Source organism: Heliangelus exortis, chromosome 7, assembly GCF_036169615.1.
Source record: "Heliangelus exortis chromosome 7, bHelExo1.hap1, whole genome shotgun sequence".
In the NCBI taxonomy this organism is placed as follows: domain Eukaryota; kingdom Metazoa; phylum Chordata; class Aves; order Apodiformes; family Trochilidae; genus Heliangelus; species Heliangelus exortis.
Window position 1 is genome coordinate 32,728,396 of NC_092428.1, and position 21,431 is coordinate 32,749,826.

Genomic DNA, 21,431 nt, shown 5'->3' on the forward strand with positions numbered 1-21,431 from the left:
CCCTAGTATTTAGGTGTTCTTGGAAATGGTCTCATCCAGCTGCTGCCTGGGCTTGGTTGGGCTGGGCTGGGAAGTTGAGGATGGATCTGGGATAATGCTTGTGTAGAAGGTGGGTGCTCTGTGTTGGATGACACAAAAGATGAAAATTAACGTTATTTTAATGTATAAACTGAGGTCAAATTCATTATTTCTTCAGATGAGAGCTCATAAGAACATTCTGTGTTTGGCAAGGATTTTATGCTGCATTTTGAGACTAAGCATCCTACTGGAGATGAAGGACTTTAGAAAATAAAATTTCATTTTTTAATGCAACATTTTTGCTTTTATGTGGTACAAAGAGATGAACTGAAATCCTGTAGTGTAGACAAAACCTGTAGTGTACTACTCAGAATTTTAAAACCCATTGCAAACTTTTTTCAGTCTTATGACAACCTTAATTTGTATTTCTCTTTCCCTAAATGGCTGCTGTAAATAAGCTTTTTTTTTTTTTTTTTACCAGTTTTTAACACTCCCTCTTAGTATAAACCCAAGAATGGGATAAGAGTTAATTTTCTGTTGTTGCAGGAACTCTTTGCTGTACTTTCTACTGCTTTGATTTCATTTCCCAGTGACCATTTTTCTTCTCTCAGTAATTTCTGTTCTGTGTTACTGAAGAGCTTGCTCAATATTCCTGACTGGGTAATAAACAGGACTAAATGAGTAAAACCTCCCATTGTTTATGTTGTCCAAAATGATATCAGAAGTTATTTTAAACTTTTTAGCAAGGCTACAGAGTGGTAGAAGGATGCTGCAGTGCCATGTAGTGCCATTTTTTAGTTTTTTCTTCGTCCCCTTTTAGTGCGACTGTTTCAGTACATCAGGGTGTTAGTTCAAGTGTGGCAAAATGAATTTTTTATGCTGAGGGAGTGTAATTTATCTTATTCCACAAGCCTTCAGATGTACTACCAGCTAACAGGAGTGACAAAGAAATGGAGATGCTGAGGAGCAGAAGGCATGGGCTGCACACAGGCTTTCTGCCTTGGAGACAGAACTTGTTGCAGACACAGCTCCAAATGGCATCATTTTCTCTGCTGTGTTTTTAATTCTTCTTAAACATCTTCCTGAGCTTTTCCCCTGTTCTGTGTAGGAGTGAGGTTGGGTTGGCAGGGTGTGAGACATCTGTAAAGCAGGGTGACTTGGGGCACTGGTGACCAATGGTGCTGGTGATGCTGGTGCTGATCACCAGCAGTGAAACATCTCCAGCAGACTCCACAGAACAGTCCCAGGTTTTGGCCTTTTATCCAACTTAAAATTAGGGATTGAAGGGAGGTGGGATTGGAGGAAAGATTGGCACAGTGTCCAGGAGGAAAGATTGGCACAGTGTCCATGGGGAAACTGATAGGAGTAGGGATTCAGATTGCCTTGGGCTCTGGTGAGACACCCAAAACTTAAAGATGAGGTTCTTATTTTTTCCCAGTGACATGAAGAAAATGTATCCTGGTGCAGATATCTGTCTGCATGAAGAAATGAAAGACTCAGACTTTTTTTCTGGAAGGCAAATCCTCCATGTAATCTTAGTGCTTGGGAGTTTTGGGGTTCATTTTACTGTTTTAAAAATAAACAAAGCTTAGTTTTAGTTTATATGGTCAGAGTGGTCTAACAGGTTTTTTTGGTACTTGAGGGGGTTTTTTTTCCCTCCAAAAAAGTAGCAGAAAAAAAAAACCCAACCTTTTTTTGACTGTGTTTCCTAAGTTGCTGGTTTGGGATAAGTTTTTAGTCATAGAAACTCCTTGAACCTGTAGAGCTGAGGAATGTGCTGGTTTTTCTCATGGTTTCTTAGCCATCCCTTGGCTCATGAAACCTGTCTGGAAATGAACCAGCAGGCAAAAAGGAGCAAAAAATCCAACGTGTGCCCTGCAGTGGACCCTTCAGCAATGTTCAGAGGGACCACAGTTAGAAATAACACCTCCACTGGGCTGGGTCTTGCTTGTTCTGGCCTCCTGACCATGTCTGAAGGTGTTTTCGTACAGGCCATCACTCAGTTTATGTCTTAAATAGGAAATAAAAAAAAAAACCCAAACCTGTGTTATTTAGCTGCAAGTTCTGAAGCAGCTGAGGAAATAGCAATTAGCTCTTAAGTCATGGGGAGCTCATCAGTGAATTTATTTTAAAGGTTACAAAGGATGACTGCACTAGATGGAGAGGTGGCTGGGATGATTTAAGGAGCAAGTTGCAATTACTCTGCAGAATGATAAAACCCAGGGATTTTTTTTCTGTCTTCTGTGGCTGTGCAGAGAAGTGTGACCATCATTTATTGCTTAATTTATTCTGTTTAAGACAAAGCTCTGACTTTTTCCTGGACCTTATTATTTTCACTTAGTGAGCTTTATTTCTTGGCACACTTTACCTGCCTTTTTAATAGTGGGGAAGAGCATCCTTGGAGCACTCCACTCATGATGGAGCAGTTCAGATAATTCTTTTTCCTGAATTTTTCATCCCTAGGTACTTGGGGCATCATACATTTTACTCAGGGATACAACAGAGATCCATAAAGGGGAAAATGAACTCAAATTCCTGCCAGGGCACAGCTGTGGGGATGGTGGGGAGAGGAAGAAGTGAGGGATGAGGCATAATATCCAAAAGTCCTTTGCTCAGAGGCTGACTTGCACTTTCTGACATCCTGCTGGTCCTTGGCTCCCATGTGAATCACATCCCAGGAAAAAAAAAGCAGAACCCCCCCCCCCCCAAAAAACCCCAACAAAATTCCAGCAATATCCTGAGTGTACACGGAAGTTGAACTCAGTAAGAAGAAAAACATTTCCATTATTCATCTGGTGTGTGCTGTCTTCCTTCTGCTTCCTCTCCTTTTTATTCTTCCTCTTTGCTGGTTTCTTGGTGGGCTTTGTACTACTTAAAATGAATGATTTGGTAACTTGATAAGGGTAGCAATAATTTGTCACTTGTTTTCCACAAAGTGAGGAGCCCCTTTGGGCAGCAACATTTTTATTGCAGCCCAGCTTGAAACTGTATAATTATTGACTAAGTGTGTGGGACTGATATTTCTGGCTTTGTGTATAGATCTAATGTGATCACATGGCAATTATTGCAGGAACCTGTTTGATGAAAGATAAAAAGATTTCAGGTTCTTCATTACTGTGTTTTTTCTAACACTGTTTTGAATTTTCAGGTGTCATAGGCATCAGCATATAAGAATGAAATTAAGCTTTTGATTTAGTTTGGGATTTGAACCTTGTGTCCAGTGCTGGTGAAGAGTGGAAAGTAATTTGTTTTTTCAGTGGAAAAAAACCCAAATCAAAGCAATTGTTGGGTTTTTTTCTTGATGTTCTAGAAAATGGTAACAGGTTTTTTTATCTGCTGAATGCATTTATTCATTTTTATTGAATATAAATGAATATTTATATTTATTCCACTGTCCTGGGAATAACCAGCTTTGCAGTTCTGATAGTGCTAACAAAAGATCTACTTTCAGCTGCTGCTTCTAACAGAATAAAATGTAGTTATTTTAATAAACCTTTGGATTACACATCCAGACTTAATCATAGGGCTGCAGAGCCCACGAGTTTCATATAATGGAGTCAACTCAGATGGGAAATTTTGGAAATAAACTTCCACAATTCCCTTAATATTTCAAGATTCTGAACTTTAATTGGCTTGTCCATAAATTAGAGCCTAAATGGCTGCTCATTATTGCAACTACAGCTTCCAAGGGGTGTTGTAACCAGCTTTACCTGATCGTATTTCATTGCAGCCATGAAAGTGTTAATTTTCATGATTGTGCCAGCACAGTGTGAAATTTTAATTCCTGATATAAAATGCAAGCTCCCTTTTAGGATGTGTTACTAAACATTTATTGTTTGGTGCATCTGAATGATAAGCAAATAAAAACAGAGCGATGGCTGCGGCTTAGAACTGGTCATTAGAGTCCTCATCCATCACAACACAGACGTGCACATCATGCCACTATTTGCATAATTACACTTAGGAGCTTGATTGCTGAGCATGGAAGTAGTCCTGGAAGCATCCCTGGGAATGTTTGATGATGGAGCTTGACAGCCTGAAATGGGATTTGAATAAAGCTGGAATGCTCGGAAATTTGCGTCTTAACCTACTGAGGTGTTTTTGGGTTTTTTGGGGAAAAAAAAAAAAAAAGTTGTGAGCAAGGGTGGGCAGAGTAGCCACATTTTTCTCTTTCTTTCTCTGCTGAGGAGTTTGTTCTGTTGAAGCAGAGGCTTTTAGTGGCTTTTAATCCCAAATGCTTTCCTCTCCCCTCACTTTTCCGCCATTCCTGTGAATGCTTCACCAGGTGAAAAAAAATCCCAGCTGTTTTTATATAACAAACACCAATAGTATCAGTGCTGTGGAAATACCCCTTTCCATGGGAAATTTGGGGTATTTACTCAGTTCTGTGGAAATACCCCTTTCCATGGGAAATTTGGGGTATTTACTCAGTTCTGGTTGGGAGGCTGAATTTGAGAAGGGAATTGAGCATCTGCTGTAAGTTTCCCCTTCCACATTTTGTTCTCTGGCATTATTTCTGTGTGAGGAATTCTCAGTGAGTCCTCACCTTGAGGAAGATGATTTGGAGATGAGTGTGGTGTTTGCTAAAGTTTTCATCCTGCATTATTTTTTCACTAACAGTTTGCTCAGCTGCTACAACCTGGTGTTCTCCAGGTGACATTTCCAGTTTTGCAGCCACTTGTGTATCTGCATAGCTGAGCTTCTAAAACTCCTGAAGCATCCAATAGTGTTTTATTACCCAGGGAAAAGAATTGCCTAAATTTGTGCTTTTTAGGATCTGGTTTTGGACGTGGATGTGTGCTTTCTTAAAAAGATCTACCAAAATAACTTTAATCTGCATTTTTATTGAGAAATATGTAAATTAACAACTGCTTCATACATTATTCAAGAAAAGGCATATTTGGTATCGCTGATACCTCTGCTAATCTCATCTAAAGATATGCAAATGATTTAATTAAAATAATTATACTGTATAATATACTTGAACTTTGCTCTAAAATAGTACATATTAATCATTAATGGTACTTGTATTTTCAGCTGGAAAGACAAAGTGTTTGACTGATAGTGAATTCTAAACTTGCTCCCCCTCCCCCTATTTTTTTTCTTAGCAACTTGGATTTAGTTTTCCTTTGTTGAATGTAATCAAACAGTTGACCTCATCCATCCCAGAAGAGTGGAATTTGATGTAAAATTACAAGTGTTGTGGCAGACAAGTGTAGGTGTCTGAAAATAGACAAGTAGTTTTTTTTTATTTACCTATGAGGCAATAATTCCTGCAGTCTGGTTTCCTGTGGCTCTCCCTACTGCCAAACAGAATTTTTTTTTATCTCTTGAATGCCTCTGACCGTGGAATTGTGCAATATAATCACCTGTCATTTCATGGACTTCTGACTAGAAAAAGAATTGATTAAAAAAAAGAAAAGCTTAAGGGCTCCCCTTGTTTCTAAATCAGAAGGGGTGGGAGCATGTGGTGCTCTTGTTGTTGGAAGCTGCAAATGGTGAACATTAAACCCCCAAATAGGATCATTCCCCCTTTTGAGGCAAAAATAATCTGTAATCCAACCTTGGGGTGTTATGAATGAAGCACAAAAATAAGCAGAATAATTGTGGCTTGTGTTTGAATTGCTGTGGTTTATTTCTAGTCTGGTGCTCAGACTGATGCAAGAATTTGAGGAGCCTCAATAAAAGCCACAAAGAGTTAGGGTTCTCTTTTTTTTTTTTTTGTTTTCCTCAGCAATCGTAGTTTAATTTTGTTCATTTGTTGTTTTATTTCTTTTTAGGGGGCAGCACTTAAATATTTGCCAACTATTGTCAATGATGTGAAATTAGTATTTGATCCAAAAGAACTCAGGTGAGTACAGTTTGTAATGTCACCTTTGTCTTGGTCTTTATTTTACACACACAAATATATATAAAATTATATACACAGAAGCAATGAAATAGGTTTTCTCACTTTGGGTTTATTCCCTTTGGTTTTCCTTGCACATATTTTTAGGACTACACTAATACCTTGTTCTTAATGTGTGACATCAAGGTTTGATGAAAGGTTTGACAGGCTTTGCCCTCTTGTTGAGTACAATCATGTAATGAGATAAGAATTATTTATTATTCAGGCAACTCACATCAACATTTCTGAGCTGTGTACTTGATGCTTCTCTCTTTGGAGTAGAAATTTACTGTGAACAGTAACTCTGCTCAGTGAACACTGCTGGATCAACATTTCAGCAGCAAAAAAAAAAACTAAATAAAAATTAGTATTTCAGGAAAACTTTTTGCTTACAGGAAAAAAAAATCAGTTTATCTTTCACGCTACTTGGAAAAAAGCACCCTTTATATTTAACTTGATAGCACAAACCCATCTATATATTTTATTTTTTATTTCTGTGTTTTGGCTTGTCAAAATGAAGGAAGATAAAGTAGAAATAAAATAGGGAGGTATAATCTTAGTCTACCATGTCAGTGGCCTGAGGAACCTGGCATTTCCCTTCTGCCTGTCTGTACTGTGAACTTTTTTACATGTACACTGATGCTTCTGATGGGCCAAACTCTTTGTAGATTTTCTGGATTAATCATAATTTTGATATGTGATAGCAAAAGTACTGGGAAGATAAACCAAGTGGAAAGTAGTAGGATTTGGTCTGGTTTACCCCCCACACAACAGCTTTTCTATTTCTTAAAATATTTGAGATGGAATAATACTTGAAAGTGAATGTTTAATAGGAAAACAAAAAAGCCCCTAGGATTTTAAGAAATTATACAAAACAATTGAAAATTCTTATCAAAATCTGTATTACAGGAGCTCAGCTGATGAGCAGAATGGTACCTTTATCATCCTGAAATGGGTGTGTTTCTGGGTTTGTTTGGGTTTTTTGTTGGTGGAACCTTGCAACATGAATTCCCACTATATTTTTGGCTTATATGGTCACACATAATTCCATTAATAGTATGTGAGGATTGAAGTCAAGAGACAAAAGCCCAGGCAACTCAGATTTGAAAGGAAAAACCTGAAATGAAACATGGGAAAAGAGTGTAAAACCAAGATAAAAGGGAGAGTGCAAAAGAGAAGACACCAAAAAAAATGTGTTAGAGAGAATTTGTGTTTCTTTGGAATTCTGATTTCTTCGCTGTCTGAAAAATGAGTTTGTCCAAAAGCATGTACTTATTTTTTGAGGCTATTGGATTTTTTTTTTAATGGATTTTTTTTAAATGGATTTTTGGAGAGGGATGAATATATTTTTTCTTCTGTCTATAGCAAACTCTTCACTGAATTCATCCTGAACGTTCCTGTCAGTCGGCTGACGATCCAGAAGCTCTACTGCCTGATTGAGATTGTGCACAGTGACCTCTTCACCCAGCATGGTGAGCAGCACCTTGGTGACCAGGTCATGATCACTATTCCTGGGCTCCAGACCTCTGGAAGTGCAAGGTTTGCACCTCTTTGGTGGAGGTTGTACCAGATTAATGTGGTTCCATTAGAAGGGTGAGAGGATTCCAGGTGATGGAATGCTGGTGAGCCTTATTCCAGGTTGAGAGCAGTAAGGAGTGAAAGCAAAAACTATTTAAATTAAATTTTTAAATTTAATTTAAAATTAAAAGCAATTTTTAAATTAAAAGGATCTAGCTAAGTGTCCAGTGTTACTGGTGTGTGTTGTAACTTTGGCTGTGATATATTTTATTGAAAGCTTTGCATTCAGGTTTGGTGCTCAGTGAGGCTCTATGGAAACAAGGGGAATTTTTGATATCTTTTCTGTCTGAAACATCATTCTTTCCCTTTAAGCTGTCTCCTAGCTGAAGTAAAACAATATACAGACCTTTTAGAGTGTGATATTCATCCCTTCTGTCTTATTTTCTCCTTGTACATTAGTGGGACATTGAAAGCTAAGTTGAAGCACTTGTTTTACAGATTTTTTGGGTTTTTTTTTTTCCTCTGAGGTGAAACATTTTCTTCTTTTTCTAGATGACTGCAGGTTAAACTAACCTAAACTAAGTGTTTATGTGCCATCAGAAGAAGTTAATGAGGGAGCAAATAGACAGTGGTTCACTGATAAAGGAAATTTGAAAGGCTGCTTCTGTCAGATCAAAAATGCTGGGACCAGGTGATAAAATTTTTCTGGTTCCAGCTTAAAGAAAATTCTTAGTGGATTGGCTTTGTATGGACAGGTCCAGCTCAGGTAATGCCTAACCACAACTATTCAACCTGTGCTGGATCTGGTAATGTCCATTTCCTTCCAGTTAGCAAACAGGTTTTGAGCCAGCTCAGCCTGTGCTGCAATCTGTTGTGTCCTTCATTTCCTGACCCTGTGGCTTTGTGCCTGGTGCAGCTCATGGCACTGGTAGAAGGTGGGATAGTGCATGGGTGTGATGGCAAAACCCTCTGAAATGAAGCACTGTTACTCTTCCCACTTGAAGTTTTCTTCCTGATTTTGCACAAGTAACAATTGATGCTCACAGAATGAGCTCTTCTGTTTTGATGGCACTTTTTATTTAGACTGCATGTACAGTAATTCTCCAAGTTTGTGATTTCTAACGAGCACCTGTGAATTGATTTGCTCTACAGAATTCACCTTCTGTGCAAGTTTAAACTTGGGGTAAAATCCCAAACCAAACCCAAGTCTAATGAGAATTCAGATTGGAGGATGGGGAGATCCTGGAGACTCTGAACCTTTTAAGACAGGGATGGGGCTTTGCCCTAGGGCAGCCTCCAGTGCAGTAAAAGTCCCTTTTGAGCAATGAGGTGTAGCACAGGTTGTAAATTTACTTGTGGCAGTTTTGGATGGTCGTGGAGTAAGAATCAATCTGCAAACCAGAGTCTGCCAGCTGTGTCACCAGGTACTGCACCAGCATGTCCAGATGCACTTCAGCTTCACCTTTGCCTTTGACATCTTCTTTCAAAATGATTCAGCCCTCATGAGCTGCATCAGAAGATTTCAGTCTGAATTTTTGCAAGAATAAAAAGGAGGAGTGCAGTTGGAGTTGGTGGTGGTTGGGGCTTGAGTAAAATGATGCTGGTGTCTCTGAGCCCATTTTAATGCTTGCTTTTTCAGACACATAGATCACTTTTACTCCTTCCCTTTCCTCAGGCTCAGGTAGCTTTCTGTGTAGTAATTTTTTCCTTCTCCTGGCTGCTTTTAGGTTGCCAGGTCTTTGAGGTAGATGTCAGTAATACAAGGAATTTTACTTGACTGTCTTTGATAGGAGGAAATGGAGATAACTCAGATAAAGGAAGAAATGAGGACTATTAAAAGCACTCCTAAGGAAGGATATGGTTATCTGTAACTTCCCTTATTCACCCAATTTTTGTCTTCAGAGGTGGAAGGAGAAATTGTGTGTGGCTGGTTTATTTTTTAAACCAAACAAGCTCAGCTCTTTGGGTTGCAGCCAGGGGTAGAGCCCAACATTACTGAGCTCCTGAGAAGCTGAAATGGATCTGTGTCAATAGCAGAGTCATTAATCTGATCTCAGTCCAGTTTTATTGACAGAACAGTGCTGCAGAGGTTGTGTCTGGAGAACCAGCTGTGCTGGAAAGCTTTCATACACACTAAAATTCACTGGGAAATAAATGAAGCCCCTAGCCACAGCCTTTGTTAAATTTAGGTATTATTTTTCCCTTGTTTTGTGGGTTTGAGTTCTTACTGCTAAAATGCAGCTTGATAGCTTCTCCTCCTCCTCAAGTCAATAATTTTTAACTGATAGGCAATGTTTTCATGTAAGTATCCAACTAATCCTGTGTCATACTGCAGAAATGAGATTGTCTTTTCTAAAAGCAATATGCAGTACAGGATTGGGGAATTGATTGAAACCTGTAAAATGCACAGAAAGCCAAACAGCACTTCATCAGGGTATTTCTGTTAGAGAAAATGCTCTAATTCTGTGCTTTGAGAGGTCAGTTAAGAATTGGTTGTGTCTCCAAAGGCATTAAAATCCCCAAAACATGAATTTGTGAAGCTTTGAAGGCTTTTGAGGTGAGAGGGGTGAGTGTGTGAATAATTTTTGAATCATTGTCCTTGAAGAGTGATGTTGGGTGATGGATGCTTCAGTGGCCTTCAGGAAACCTGAAGAGGTTGGGACCTTGAATGAAGACTACTCTGTGGTGCTGGGGTTTTCTATGCCTTTAGGAAAGAGTGTAAAAGAGAGTTTTGAACTTATTTCACTTCATTTCTGGTTATATTGTGTGCCATTTGCATGTTTCCTTCTGAACTTTAAGGTAACTCTTCTTCTTTGCAGAGCTTGTCCAACCCCACATCTCTTCTTCCTTTCATGTTTCTCTCCTTTCCCAAAAATGCCCACTTCAGACCCTGAAATGAGGGAAGCATTTCCTTGGAGTAGCATCTGTAGCAATTCTGTGTTGAAGCCTTCTGTTGAGTGTGTCCAGACAGAAATCTGAATTAATGAATCAGCATGGGACAGGTTCATCATAACCTGCACATTTCCAGGTCTGAAAGTGACAGTACATCTGGTTGGTCAGCTAGATCAAGTGTCTTGTCCTTGCCAACTTCAGAATTTTGGGTTTCTGTAAATAGTGATTTATCTGCTTTGTTTCATCCCATGGAGCTGTCTGTGTTCTCCTTTGCTTGGTTTTCCAGATGACTTCCAGTTAATTGCCAAGTGAGCTGTGAAGCTGCTGTGCTCTTCAGGAGTTAGGAAGTGGAGTTACCTCTCCAGTAGGAAATTCTTAGCTTAATAAATAGTAGTAGACAGCACAGAGCATTGCTAAGAGTTCTTGTAGTTTAATTATGACTCAAATGACAATCTTTGGCCCCGTGCTGTGCAGGGGATGTGAGGTTACTAAGCACAGGATTTATTTCTTCAGATGCATTAAATAAATGAAGCATAAAATAAAGAAATGCATTTGTCAGTGTCCCTCCCAATGCAATGTTTCTCAATTGACAAAAATGTATTGGGTGTATTTAGCTTCAGCATAGTTCCTGTGTCAGTGTCTCATTTGAAGTCTTTGCTTGGTTGCTCCTAAGTTGATAATGCCTCCTGAGCACCCTTTTTATAGAGATTAATATTTTATTCTCACTGCACATTCCTGTGACATTAATCATTGCAGGTTGGGCTTGTGCAGCAGAGAACAGATGTCAAATTATTGTTGCCTGTAATCACTGTGCAGCATCCTTATGAGCCATCTTCAGAGCTGGCTTTGGAGCAGGAGGCTATGGGTTTATCAAGGTTGCCCATTAATCAGGGCTGGGAGGTGTTGGTAATGATGGGCAGGCTGCTGAAGGTTCACCTTCCCTCTTCTGTGCTTCAGAGTAATCAAAATGCAGTGTTTTTCAACAGAGTTTATAGCAAAAGATGCCCTGAAGATGCTCTTAACTCCTTACAGAGCATAATGCCATAGATTTGTTGAAAATATATATATGGAAATATGCTTACTTGGATTTTTGTTAGTGTTTTATGGCCTTGTTTGTTTTGTTGGGTTTTTTAATCTTTATTTTTTTTTTTAAATCCAGGAAGAATCCTGATCTTTTTATCAAACACCCAGTACCCCTTGCTGCTTTGTTTTATCCTCCCACGTTCTAAAAACTTCCAAGAGCTCCAAACAGCAGAGCAGATGCTCAGGAGTTGTTGCTGAGGAAGGCAGAAAACCTGTAAAGTGGGAACTGAGGGAGTGTTGTCAAACCTCCCCGAGGGAGCTCAGCCTTTTGTGGGAGAGGTTGTGTAATTCCAGCTGAAGCAGGGTGACAAATCAATTAGTTTCTCCTTTCATAAAAATGCAGCCTGAATCCCTTCCCTGGTGATCACAGCCACTCTGGGCAAGCTGGCTCAGGGGTGACTTAGCTGCAGTTTTTGCCTTCTGCATCCTTGCAGGTTGAGCTCTGACCACCTTCTACTTGGGGGACTTGACTGGCACAAAAAGTATTTTCCAACCTCAGATCAGGGGCTTTTAAATTATTAAATATTGCTTCCCCTCCCAGGCTTTCCAGAGGCACATTCAGAGGCTTTGCTGCAGTGTCAGGGTTCTTTTTCTCCCCTGCATCCTGTGAAAGGAGTTTGCTAACACCACTGGGCTTTGGCTTTTTTCTTCATCTGCTCTTTTCTTCCCATTTTACCCAAGGTAATGAGACACACAGAGGGTTCCCAGATGTGTAGGCAGAAGGCTGTGATCACAAAGCATCTCTGGGGATACTGGGCTCAATTGAGTTTACAGCATTCACTGGACTGAAATTGATATGGGAAATGAAGTTAGTTTTGTCCTACACCCACCTGAGGATTCCTTTCCTGTTGTGCAGATTCCAGCCTGTGTGCTGGGTGTCTTGCCTAGGGATGAGTTAGGGGATGAGTTATCTGGAGGAGGCAGAAGGCTGGGTGCTCACTGATCAGCTCTGAGTCCTTTGGCTGCTTGGAGCCATTGCAGTGGGACTCGAGGGCATCTGGCAGACTCTGCCAAGCAGCTCTTTACCCATCATGTCCATCTTTGTCTCATCCATCATCATACCTGATCTTCTTGAGTGGTAAAACCAAGTCCTCTCGAGCCCACACCTTAGCCCTGGGACTCAGCAAGTGGGAGGAATTTTCACCTTTGCACTCTGTAATGCCTGAGTCAGATTTGCCACTTCAGGCCAAAACCCAACACCTTAAGCATAGGTTGAGTTCTTCATCCTTGGCACCCTTTTGCCTCTTAGCTCTTTTATTTGGTACCTGCAGTGTGTGTTTTAGTACTGCCTCATCCAGCCCATGCCTGGATGTTTGTATCGGTTCTGTTCAATATCTTTATTGATGATTTAGATGAGGGGATTGAGTCCATCATCAGCAAATTTGCAGATGACACTAAGCTGGGGGGAGTGTGGATCAGCTGGAAGGCAGGAGGGCTCTGCAGAGGGACCTGGACAGACTGGAGAGTTGGGCTGATCCCAACGGGATGAGGTTCAACATTCCAAGTGCCAGGTCCTGCACTTTGGCCACAAGAACCCCATGGGGAGCTTCAGGCTGGGCACAGAGTGGCAGAAAGGGACCTGGGAGTCTGGATTGCCAGGAAGCTGAAGAGGAGGCAGCAGTGTGCCCAGGTGGCCAAGAAGGCCAATGGCATCCTGGGCTGGCTCAGGAACAGCGTGGCCAGCAGGTCCAGGGAAGGGATTCTGCCCCTGTGCTCAGCCCTGGGGAGGCCACAGCTTGAGTCCTGTGTCCAGTTCTGGGCCCCTCAGCTCAGGAAGGAGATTGAGGTGCTGGAGCAGGTCCAAAGGAGGCAACTGGGCTGGGGAAGGGACTGGAGCACAGATCCTATGAGGAGAGGCTGAGGGAGCTGGGGGTGTTGAGGCTGGAGAAGAGGAGGCTCAGGGGAGACCTCATCACTCTCTCCAACTCCCTGAAAGGAGGTTGGAGCCAGGGGGGGGTTGGGCTCTTTTCCCAGGCAACTCTCAGCAAGACAAGAGGGCACAAGAGGTCTCAAGTTGTGCCAGGGGAGGTTTAGGTTGGACATGAGAAAATTTCTTTCTGGAGAGGGTGCTCAGCCATTGGAATGGGCTGCCCAGGGAAGGGGTGGATTCTCCATCCCTGGAGATATTTCAAAAGAGCCTGGATGTGGCACTCAGTGCCATGGGCTGGGAACCACGGGGGGAGTGGAGCAAGGGTTGGACTTGATGAGCTCTGAGGTCCCTTCCAACCCAGCCAATTCCATGATTCTATGAGTGTATATATGTATGTATGTATATATGTATGTATGTATCCCATGCAGGCTATCAGCTGAGCCTCAGTTTTTGCCATGGAGAGATTTAGAAGTTGGCATTTGCTCCAGGTGGGTACTCAGCTGCAGAAGAACCTTCTGGAACATTGACACCCCCAGTGCAGCATCTCCCAAGTTCTGAGGGAGGGACGAGCAGGGATGATTGGGGGTGGAAGTTCACATTCTCTTTCTGGATGCCTCTTCAGAAAAAGATGGAGCCAATGAAGTGGTGACTCCAAACCAGAGTCTGGCTTTAGTTGAGGCAGCTTTTCCCTCTTTCTTTGAGCTGCTGATATTTACTGTGGCTTCTCAGCACCACTTTGCTTATCCCATAACTCCTGGCTGCTTCTGGATGCCCATTGTGTCCACTGCAAAAGGGCAGAGACCCAATCTGTACCCATAAAGAGAGCATGTGATTGCAGAAGGAGCTGAGTAGCACTCAGCTGCTACCAAGAAGAGGTTTCCTTGTGTTCAAAGTGTTCCTTGGAGCTGTTGACCTCTTGGCTTCTCAGGGAGTGTTGGGTATAACCCTAAGTAGGAGCTTCCACACTGGAGTGTGGGGTCATCTCCTCTTCAGCAAGGTTAATCTCCAGTTTTCAGCCTCCTGCCTCCTGGTGTGCTCTGTTGTTTGCACTCTTGATGTCAGGCTGGTGTTTGCTGGTCCAGAGCTATTTGGAATCCTCATAAATAAAGAGGTAATTGAGTGCTCAGGAGCATTTCTAAATATTCCAGGGGCTTCAGCTTTTGTGTGAAAATCATCTCTAAGCAATTACATAGTCATTAAGGACTGCCATGGAGCCTCCTTATGAGTCAGCCATATGCCATCAAGTCCAAGCAATTTGGGTAATATCAGTAAAGAAAAAAATGTCAGTGTGTTGCATCTTTTGTGTGACTGTCAAGAGCTTCATCCATATTTTCCCAGCTCCTGTATAATTAGAGATCTCATGGGCCAACTGCCAATGTAGCATTTGACAAAGTGAATTCTTCAGTTGTGTTTTTCAGAGATCATCTGCCAGCTGGATTTTTTTAGTACAAAAGCAGGTTTTGTGCTTTTTTCATTGTGTTGTTTTTTTTTTTTTTTTTTTTTGAGTAAGCCAGGTTGTGATAGTGTATTTCCACTTGTCAGGAAAATAAAGATTTCTTAATGACAACTATATGTCCATATGCACACAGAGCTGTGCTGCTTTCTGCCTTATGCATGTGGCTCCTCTGAGAAGGAGCTGCCTTCTGGCTTGGTAATCCAGCACTTGCTGTAATTACACAATTTTCCTAAGCAAAGCAGAGCTCACACCTTCTTCCATAGGTACAGGAGGTAGCTGGGCAGGTTGGGAGGGAAAGGGGTGGGGGAACAGGTTTCTGGTAGGGGAAAATAATGGGGAAAATCTCAAATATTATTCCGAGGAGGTGGGAGGATACCAAATGCTCTTAATTCCTCCCTGTGCCTTCCTGCTTTTCTTTCCCTAACCCTTCAAACATGTTTTAGTACTATCCTGTTGGTTTATACCTGGGTAATTTGATCATTATTTATGTGTGAATCAGGCTTTGATGAGCAGAAAAAACCAGTTCCCTTCCTTTGGGCATGGATGTATTGGGGGCTGGGAATGGGGACCCTGAAAAGTTTTATCTTCACTCTGGTTTTTTTTCTGGTGTTGTGTTGGGGCTGATTGCACCAGGTGCTGATATCCCTCTGTGCCATCTCTCCAAAAGGAACAGGAGCCTGTTCCAGGGTTAGGAGTGAACCCTGGGTCCCTGCACTCTCCTGTGCAAGGGAATTTGCAGATGATACATCCTGAGCCTTGTTAGGTCAGTGTTACCTGATCTAACTATCTGAACTCCCAGTGCTGATAGCTTGAGGGGTATCAGTTTATTTCCTTTGCATTCTTGACTAGAGCCAAAACACTGACCTCCCATTCTTTACCTCTGTCCTTTTTCCTCCCCTTCCTTACCTCTTTCCAAGTCCTGTACTTGCCTTACCTAGGGCAGGCAGACAATAGATCTGAACACCAGAATAAAGTCTTTCAGCAGCATTTTCTTGGGCTGTGAGACCCCTTATGCTGGAGCTGCTGGCTGAGCTGGAGAGCAGCATCTCAGTGACTCAGGTTTTACACTCAGGCCATGCTGCATTGGGAGCCAGGGCAGGCAGGGGAAAAGAAGTTTTCCACACCTTGCCAACACTCAACCAGCTGAGCAGGTGGGAAGCTGTGCTTGAACATGATGGTTTGTGGAATGGCACTGGAGAGGTCCAGGGAACCAGGGTTTGAAGGAGATGCAGTCAATGTTAAGTTGAGTGCTCGAGTACTTGGCTTGGGGAGGGTGGGAAGAGTTTTGTCCAAGTGCTGTTAACTCAGTGACTTCATTTTCATTTCCTTTTAACTTGTTCAGGTGTTTGTTTTGGATTGGTGGTTGGAAATCTGGAAATGGTATACTTTTTTCCTTAATTTTTATTTGTTTCATTTAAGCACTGGAGCAGATGAACTCCCCAGCCTGAACAGCCATTGAAATCTGTGGTTGTAACCTTGTGTTTTTGTGTGCAGACTGCAGGGAGATCTTGCTGCCAACAATGACAGATCAGCTGAAGTATCACTTGGAAAGACAAGAAGATTTGGAGGCTTGTTGCCAGTTGCTGAGTAACATCCTGGAAGTGCTTTACAAGAAAGATGTGGTTAGTATCTTAGGCTTCACTGCTGATTAACCCTGAAAGGGAGCTCAGTAGAATGAATTAAACAGGTAACTCCTGAGGGCTTAAGGTTCTATTTATTTGTTATTTTTCCCATCCCTAAATAATGTATTTAAGTTGCCTTTTTCCATAACCAGTGGGGAGGATGTGTTGTGTGACATCTGGAGATGTTTCTTACTGTTTCTGAGGCACCTACGTGACAGCACTGCTACCCAAGAACACTTTTCCAGGCATTGGTTAGAGGATAAAACACCATGTTCTTAGGATTCAGACTTGCTTTTGTAAGTAGTGTGGCCTTGGCCAGGTGAAAAATGTTTGGTTTTTTCCACGGTGAACATTTTGGGAAATGAAGGTTTGAGTTGGATTGATACTGGCCTGCTAGGACAGCCTGGAGGCTGTGTACACACACACACACACACACATGTATATAAATAAAAATATAAACATAGTTTTTCTACACAGCAAGCTTGTGCACTGAAGTGTCATTAAAAGAGTAGAATTCTGCTTTTTGGTAAAAAATAACCTCAATTGGAAGGTGTGGCTTTCCCTGCCTGAATATTCCAACTCCTGCAGTGATTTTATCCATTCTGAATGTCATCCCACGAGACACTTGGACGTGAGCACCTGTACAGTGGCCTGGGCTGCTTTGCAGATGTGCACCTTGTCTAATAGTGCCTTTTTTGTCTTTTTTGGACTTCACACAATTAGGTAAATAATTGGGCTTTGGAGAGCTGCAGTGCTTTGATGCCCTCTTCAAGAAGTTTGGGCTGATGAAGCTGCTGCCTGAACCTTCAGTCCCACGTAGGCTCCCATACACTGATTTAGTTGGAAAGGACCTCAGGGCTCAGCTCCTCACATTGTATCTAACATCTGATTTGACTTTTTTGGGGGGGTTTGTTCTGATTTTGTGTCTTTTTCAGAGTAGTTCTCTGTGACTGCTCCTGAGAGTTGGGTTATTTTAAAATAAGGACTTATTTATTTTTTGACAGCTTGGCTGCTCCCTGTCACTCTCTGTTGGCTGCATTTTTCTCTCTCTGGTAGGAACTCACTCCCACCTCCTCCTTCTTTAGGGGGCTGCAGAAAATAGGGATCCATTTGCTGGTGGAGTAGGGGACAGGGGAAAAAAAGGGAAGCACTGAGTGAAGAACCAGGTAAAGTAAACCCAAAAATGTGCAGGAGCTGCACAAGTGCTGGGAATGCAGAGAGGAAGAAATCTTAGGAAAAAAAAAAAAAATTGTAAGAGAGGAAGCAGGGAGAGCTGAAGGGTGGAGAGAAGCAGGGTTCAGAGATAAATTTAGTCTGCCCTGAAGGTGCTCTTTGTACCAAAATTGTAAGGTTTATCCTCAAGGCAGATCTGTCAGCTGCAAAAGTCTCTGGAGCAGGAGCTCTGTGTGTGTCCTGGTGCTGCAGCACTCTCCAAAGATGCAAATGGGTTTTTCACCTCTGCAAGTCTGTGGGAGTGAAGAATAATCTAGTGATGAGATCTGGATTATTACCCAGGCAAGAAACTGGTTCATCAGAATGTTTGATGGTCAAGAAGCAAGATAAAGATGCTGCTTTTCTTAGATGGGAAGTGGGAAGCACTTGGAGCTGTTGGCTGTAGAATTGTTTCCCCTGTCTGTCTCACAGACCCCTTTTGAAGTCTCCTTCAGAGCAATGAAAACTATGAAGAAATCTATTTATAAAAATAAAAGATGGGAGCAAAGCTCAGCTATTTCTTTCTCATTGTCTTGAGTTCCTGTAGCCATCATTGTGCATGAGGTTTCTGAACTTTTTCAGTCAGTTGCACTATATTTTTTTTTCTAAAGAGTTGAAAATGAAATAAGTGGCAAATATCTCCAAATACAAAAACACTAACTTGAGAAAATCGACTGTAATTGCAGTTCCTTAACCAAAGTTTTGCTTTGCTTTTATTCTTGCTTTTGACTGAGGTGTTGCAGAATAATTCCCCAGATTTAGTAGCGCCCTGTGGGCTTTTGGTGTTGGAAAAACAACTCAGGGAAATGGAATTATAAGGTAACTAATTGTCACAGGCTTTCTTCTGTTTCCAGTGACTTTGCACTTAAATAATTGTACCAGTACATGTTAATTTATCAGTAATATATTAGTAAAATAGACTTTGAGTGGTGTTTGATGAAACGAGAGAGAAATTTTCTGCTTTTTATCAACAGCAGTGACTGATGTTTTATTTAAGTTCCACGAGACAGGAGGATTTAAAGGCAAGCATGAGTGGCTCAGTTGTATTGGTGTCTCTTCTGTCTAGTTACCACTAATTTATTCTTTTTCCTTAGGGCCCAACACAACGACATGTCCAGATAATCATGGAAAAGCTACTGAGGACAGTAAACAGAACAGTCATTTCCATGGGACGTGATTCAGAGCTCATTGTAAGTGTCTCTTGATGTAACTTAAATACCTTTGTCACATCTTTTTGAACCTGACTGTAATAGAATTTAAGTCTCAGGTGACCCAAAGCAATCAAAACCTTCCCTGTCTTTCTGTTCAGTAAGCTGTAAAACATTGGCTTGTAGCTTTCCCGTGGTTTACACAGGGGGAGGAAAAAAATATTTAAAAAAACCCAAACAAGTCAATGACCAGACTATTACCCAGATTTTAGATGTCTGTGTTGGCCAAAGAGGTGTTATTTGTAAGCAGTCAGATGAAAAGTGGGGAATGAGGCTTGCATGGAGGTTACCAGACTGGTAATCACTTAACTCTACAAGCATTTATTTGCCTTTTTTTGACTCCAAGTAAAATAACAAAGGAATTGGCAATATTCAAATGATTGAAAAATAGAGCCTCAAATTATTGTGGTTTGACAACCTAGGGGAAGGAAGGAAGGACCAATCCATGTGCTCAGGGATCATTAATACTGGAGTAAGCAATGGAAAGAGTATGAGGGCTGCTGACATCTGAAATGGGGACAGATCTTGGTGTGGTTTTGGGAGTCTTGCTGTGTCTTTCCCTTATCTTCTTCCTTCAGTGTCTGCATCTGGCAAATAATACATGAGAAATTGGTCAAAGTGGAGCAGGTTTTTCTTGTCTGGGTAGCTGTCCTGTTCTGCATTAATTGTATTCAGGTTGGTTTGGTGCACTGATTTCTTTCTTTAAAAAGGGTTTATTTGCTTGTCAGATACGAGTCCTTTCTTTATTTCTTTTTTTTCCAATTTTATTTCTCTGTGCCATTGCACACAGCAATATTTGATTGACTTCAGAAGTCTCTCTGACCTCAGCACATTTTACTCATCTGCTGTTGTTTACTGGGCACGTGGTGGTGCTTCTGCAGGCAAAGATGCTAAGGTTTAATTTTATCTTAAGTGCATCATTCACTACCTTTTGTTTTGATGTATTCCACTTTTATCACTTTGAATTGCAGTTATAGGTTTATTTGTTGTAATAGAGCTGTAATGAATCACCACCAGATCCATTGTTGGTGGAAGAAATGAGATTTATAGAGATGATTCTGAGAGAATGATCCAGTGCTTGGATGCAGGAGCAGGGAGGGGAAATCAGGAGGTTTCTATGTGCTTGTTATTTTGTGTGTCACCACAGAAATATCACTAATATGCAGAACAGAAATCTGAGTGCACACCCTTTCTGTGTAAGGCTACAAAAACTTCTTCACCCAGATTTTTAAGTCTTGTAAGATATACATCCAAGAAACCCCTTCAGTTAGGGCTAGGGTGTGAATTAATTATTGTTTTGATGAACATGCTGTAGATGATACTAAAAAAATGTTAATTATTCCTTTTGCATTAATCAGCTTGCTTTGGAAAACTTCCCCTGGATATATTTTAGCTCACTACAGTTGTATCCAAATTATCCCCAGTGAGCATGAGTAGAGCTTGGAATCACTGCCTGACACTGTAATTATGGGATGAGTGTGTGTGTGTGTGTGTATATATATATATATATATATATATATATAAAAGTATGTATAATGGAACCAAGGGTTTTCAAGGAGTGCTTAATTCTGTCTTAAAATTCACTCTGGTCCTGAAGGGATCCTCCTGTGATCAGCCAGGAAGGATTCATTTTTGTGGTGTCAGCAAAGCAGGAAAAGTAAAATGCAAGTGATAATTAGCAAGCATAACCTGAGGCCTCTTGGATCAGAATCAAGTTGAAATTATGTGTGAACTTTTCTTTTGCCAATACTTGCATGGTATTACCTGGGGTTTACATTAGAGGTTTAACCATACAGGATGAGTAGAAAAAGGAATTTTAAAAGACCTTACAGAGGCATGGTTTGAGCAGTGGTAATTTTTTTTCAAAAGAAGTGAAGTACAGGACAAAAGAGTTTGTTTCTTATTTAAAGACCCTGGGTGCTAGGGCTGGCATGTTTTCATCTTGAAGAAATACTTAGCAGCATCCTCCTCACCCAAAGCCTAATGTCTTGTAATACACTTTAAATATAGAAAAAGTTGACAGATCAAAAAAGCTGAGGTATTTTCCTTCAGAAAAATGTTGATAAAAGCTGGATGAGCTGCAGTACCTCCCTGACCAAACCCCTGACCTTCAGTGCCAAGGCAGGAGCAGAACCTCTGTTGAAATGTTTGCTTCACTGTATTACAAATATTCCACCTTAATCCAGGAAATAAGAAAGATTTTGGTGCCTCTTACCTGATGCCTACCTACCACATCTCAGGCTGAGGGCATGCTGCCTCAAAAAGAAAAAAATCCATAAGCTGGTCATGGTTCCTTGGATCTTTTTTTTAGGATAATTTTCAAGTATCCTTTTCCTGGTAACTCTTGAAAAACATTATATTCCATGCAAGTTGGAGGACTGGCCTCTTTTATTAAGTCCCAATTGACTGCTGCTGATGGTAGGTCCAGAGTGAATCAGGACTCCTCCCTAGCTCCTTGTGGCCAGCAGCTTGCTGTGTTTTCATTTCCAAAGCCAAGAAAAATGAGTTAGTTGTGAACTCCTCAATTTCTGAAAGGATGTCCAGATGGGGTTTTTGGATCCCTATGTGTACAGTTTTTGGAAGACCCTTCAGTTGGCAGGTTCTGTGCAACTCTGTGATCACTGTTGATGAAATAGTCTTGGTTCCTTTGTGGGGTGGAACAAAT

General features: G+C 41.2%; 1 protein-coding gene across 2 annotated transcripts in view; it reads left to right on the forward strand.

Moving 5' to 3' along the window:
- Window positions 1–21,431, forward strand: part of DOCK1 (dedicator of cytokinesis 1) — a 277,133-nt gene that overhangs the window by 66,200 nt on the left and 189,502 nt on the right. For both annotated transcript variants that reach the window (XM_071749684.1, XM_071749683.1), the window contains exons 24-27: window positions 5,799–5,869; window positions 7,271–7,377; window positions 16,219–16,346; window positions 18,653–18,748. In XM_071749684.1, the coding sequence (XP_071605785.1) occupies window positions 5,799–5,869; window positions 7,271–7,377; window positions 16,219–16,346; window positions 18,653–18,748 (402 nt within the window). The remainder of the gene's footprint in view (window positions 1–5,798; window positions 5,870–7,270; window positions 7,378–16,218; window positions 16,347–18,652; window positions 18,749–21,431) is intronic.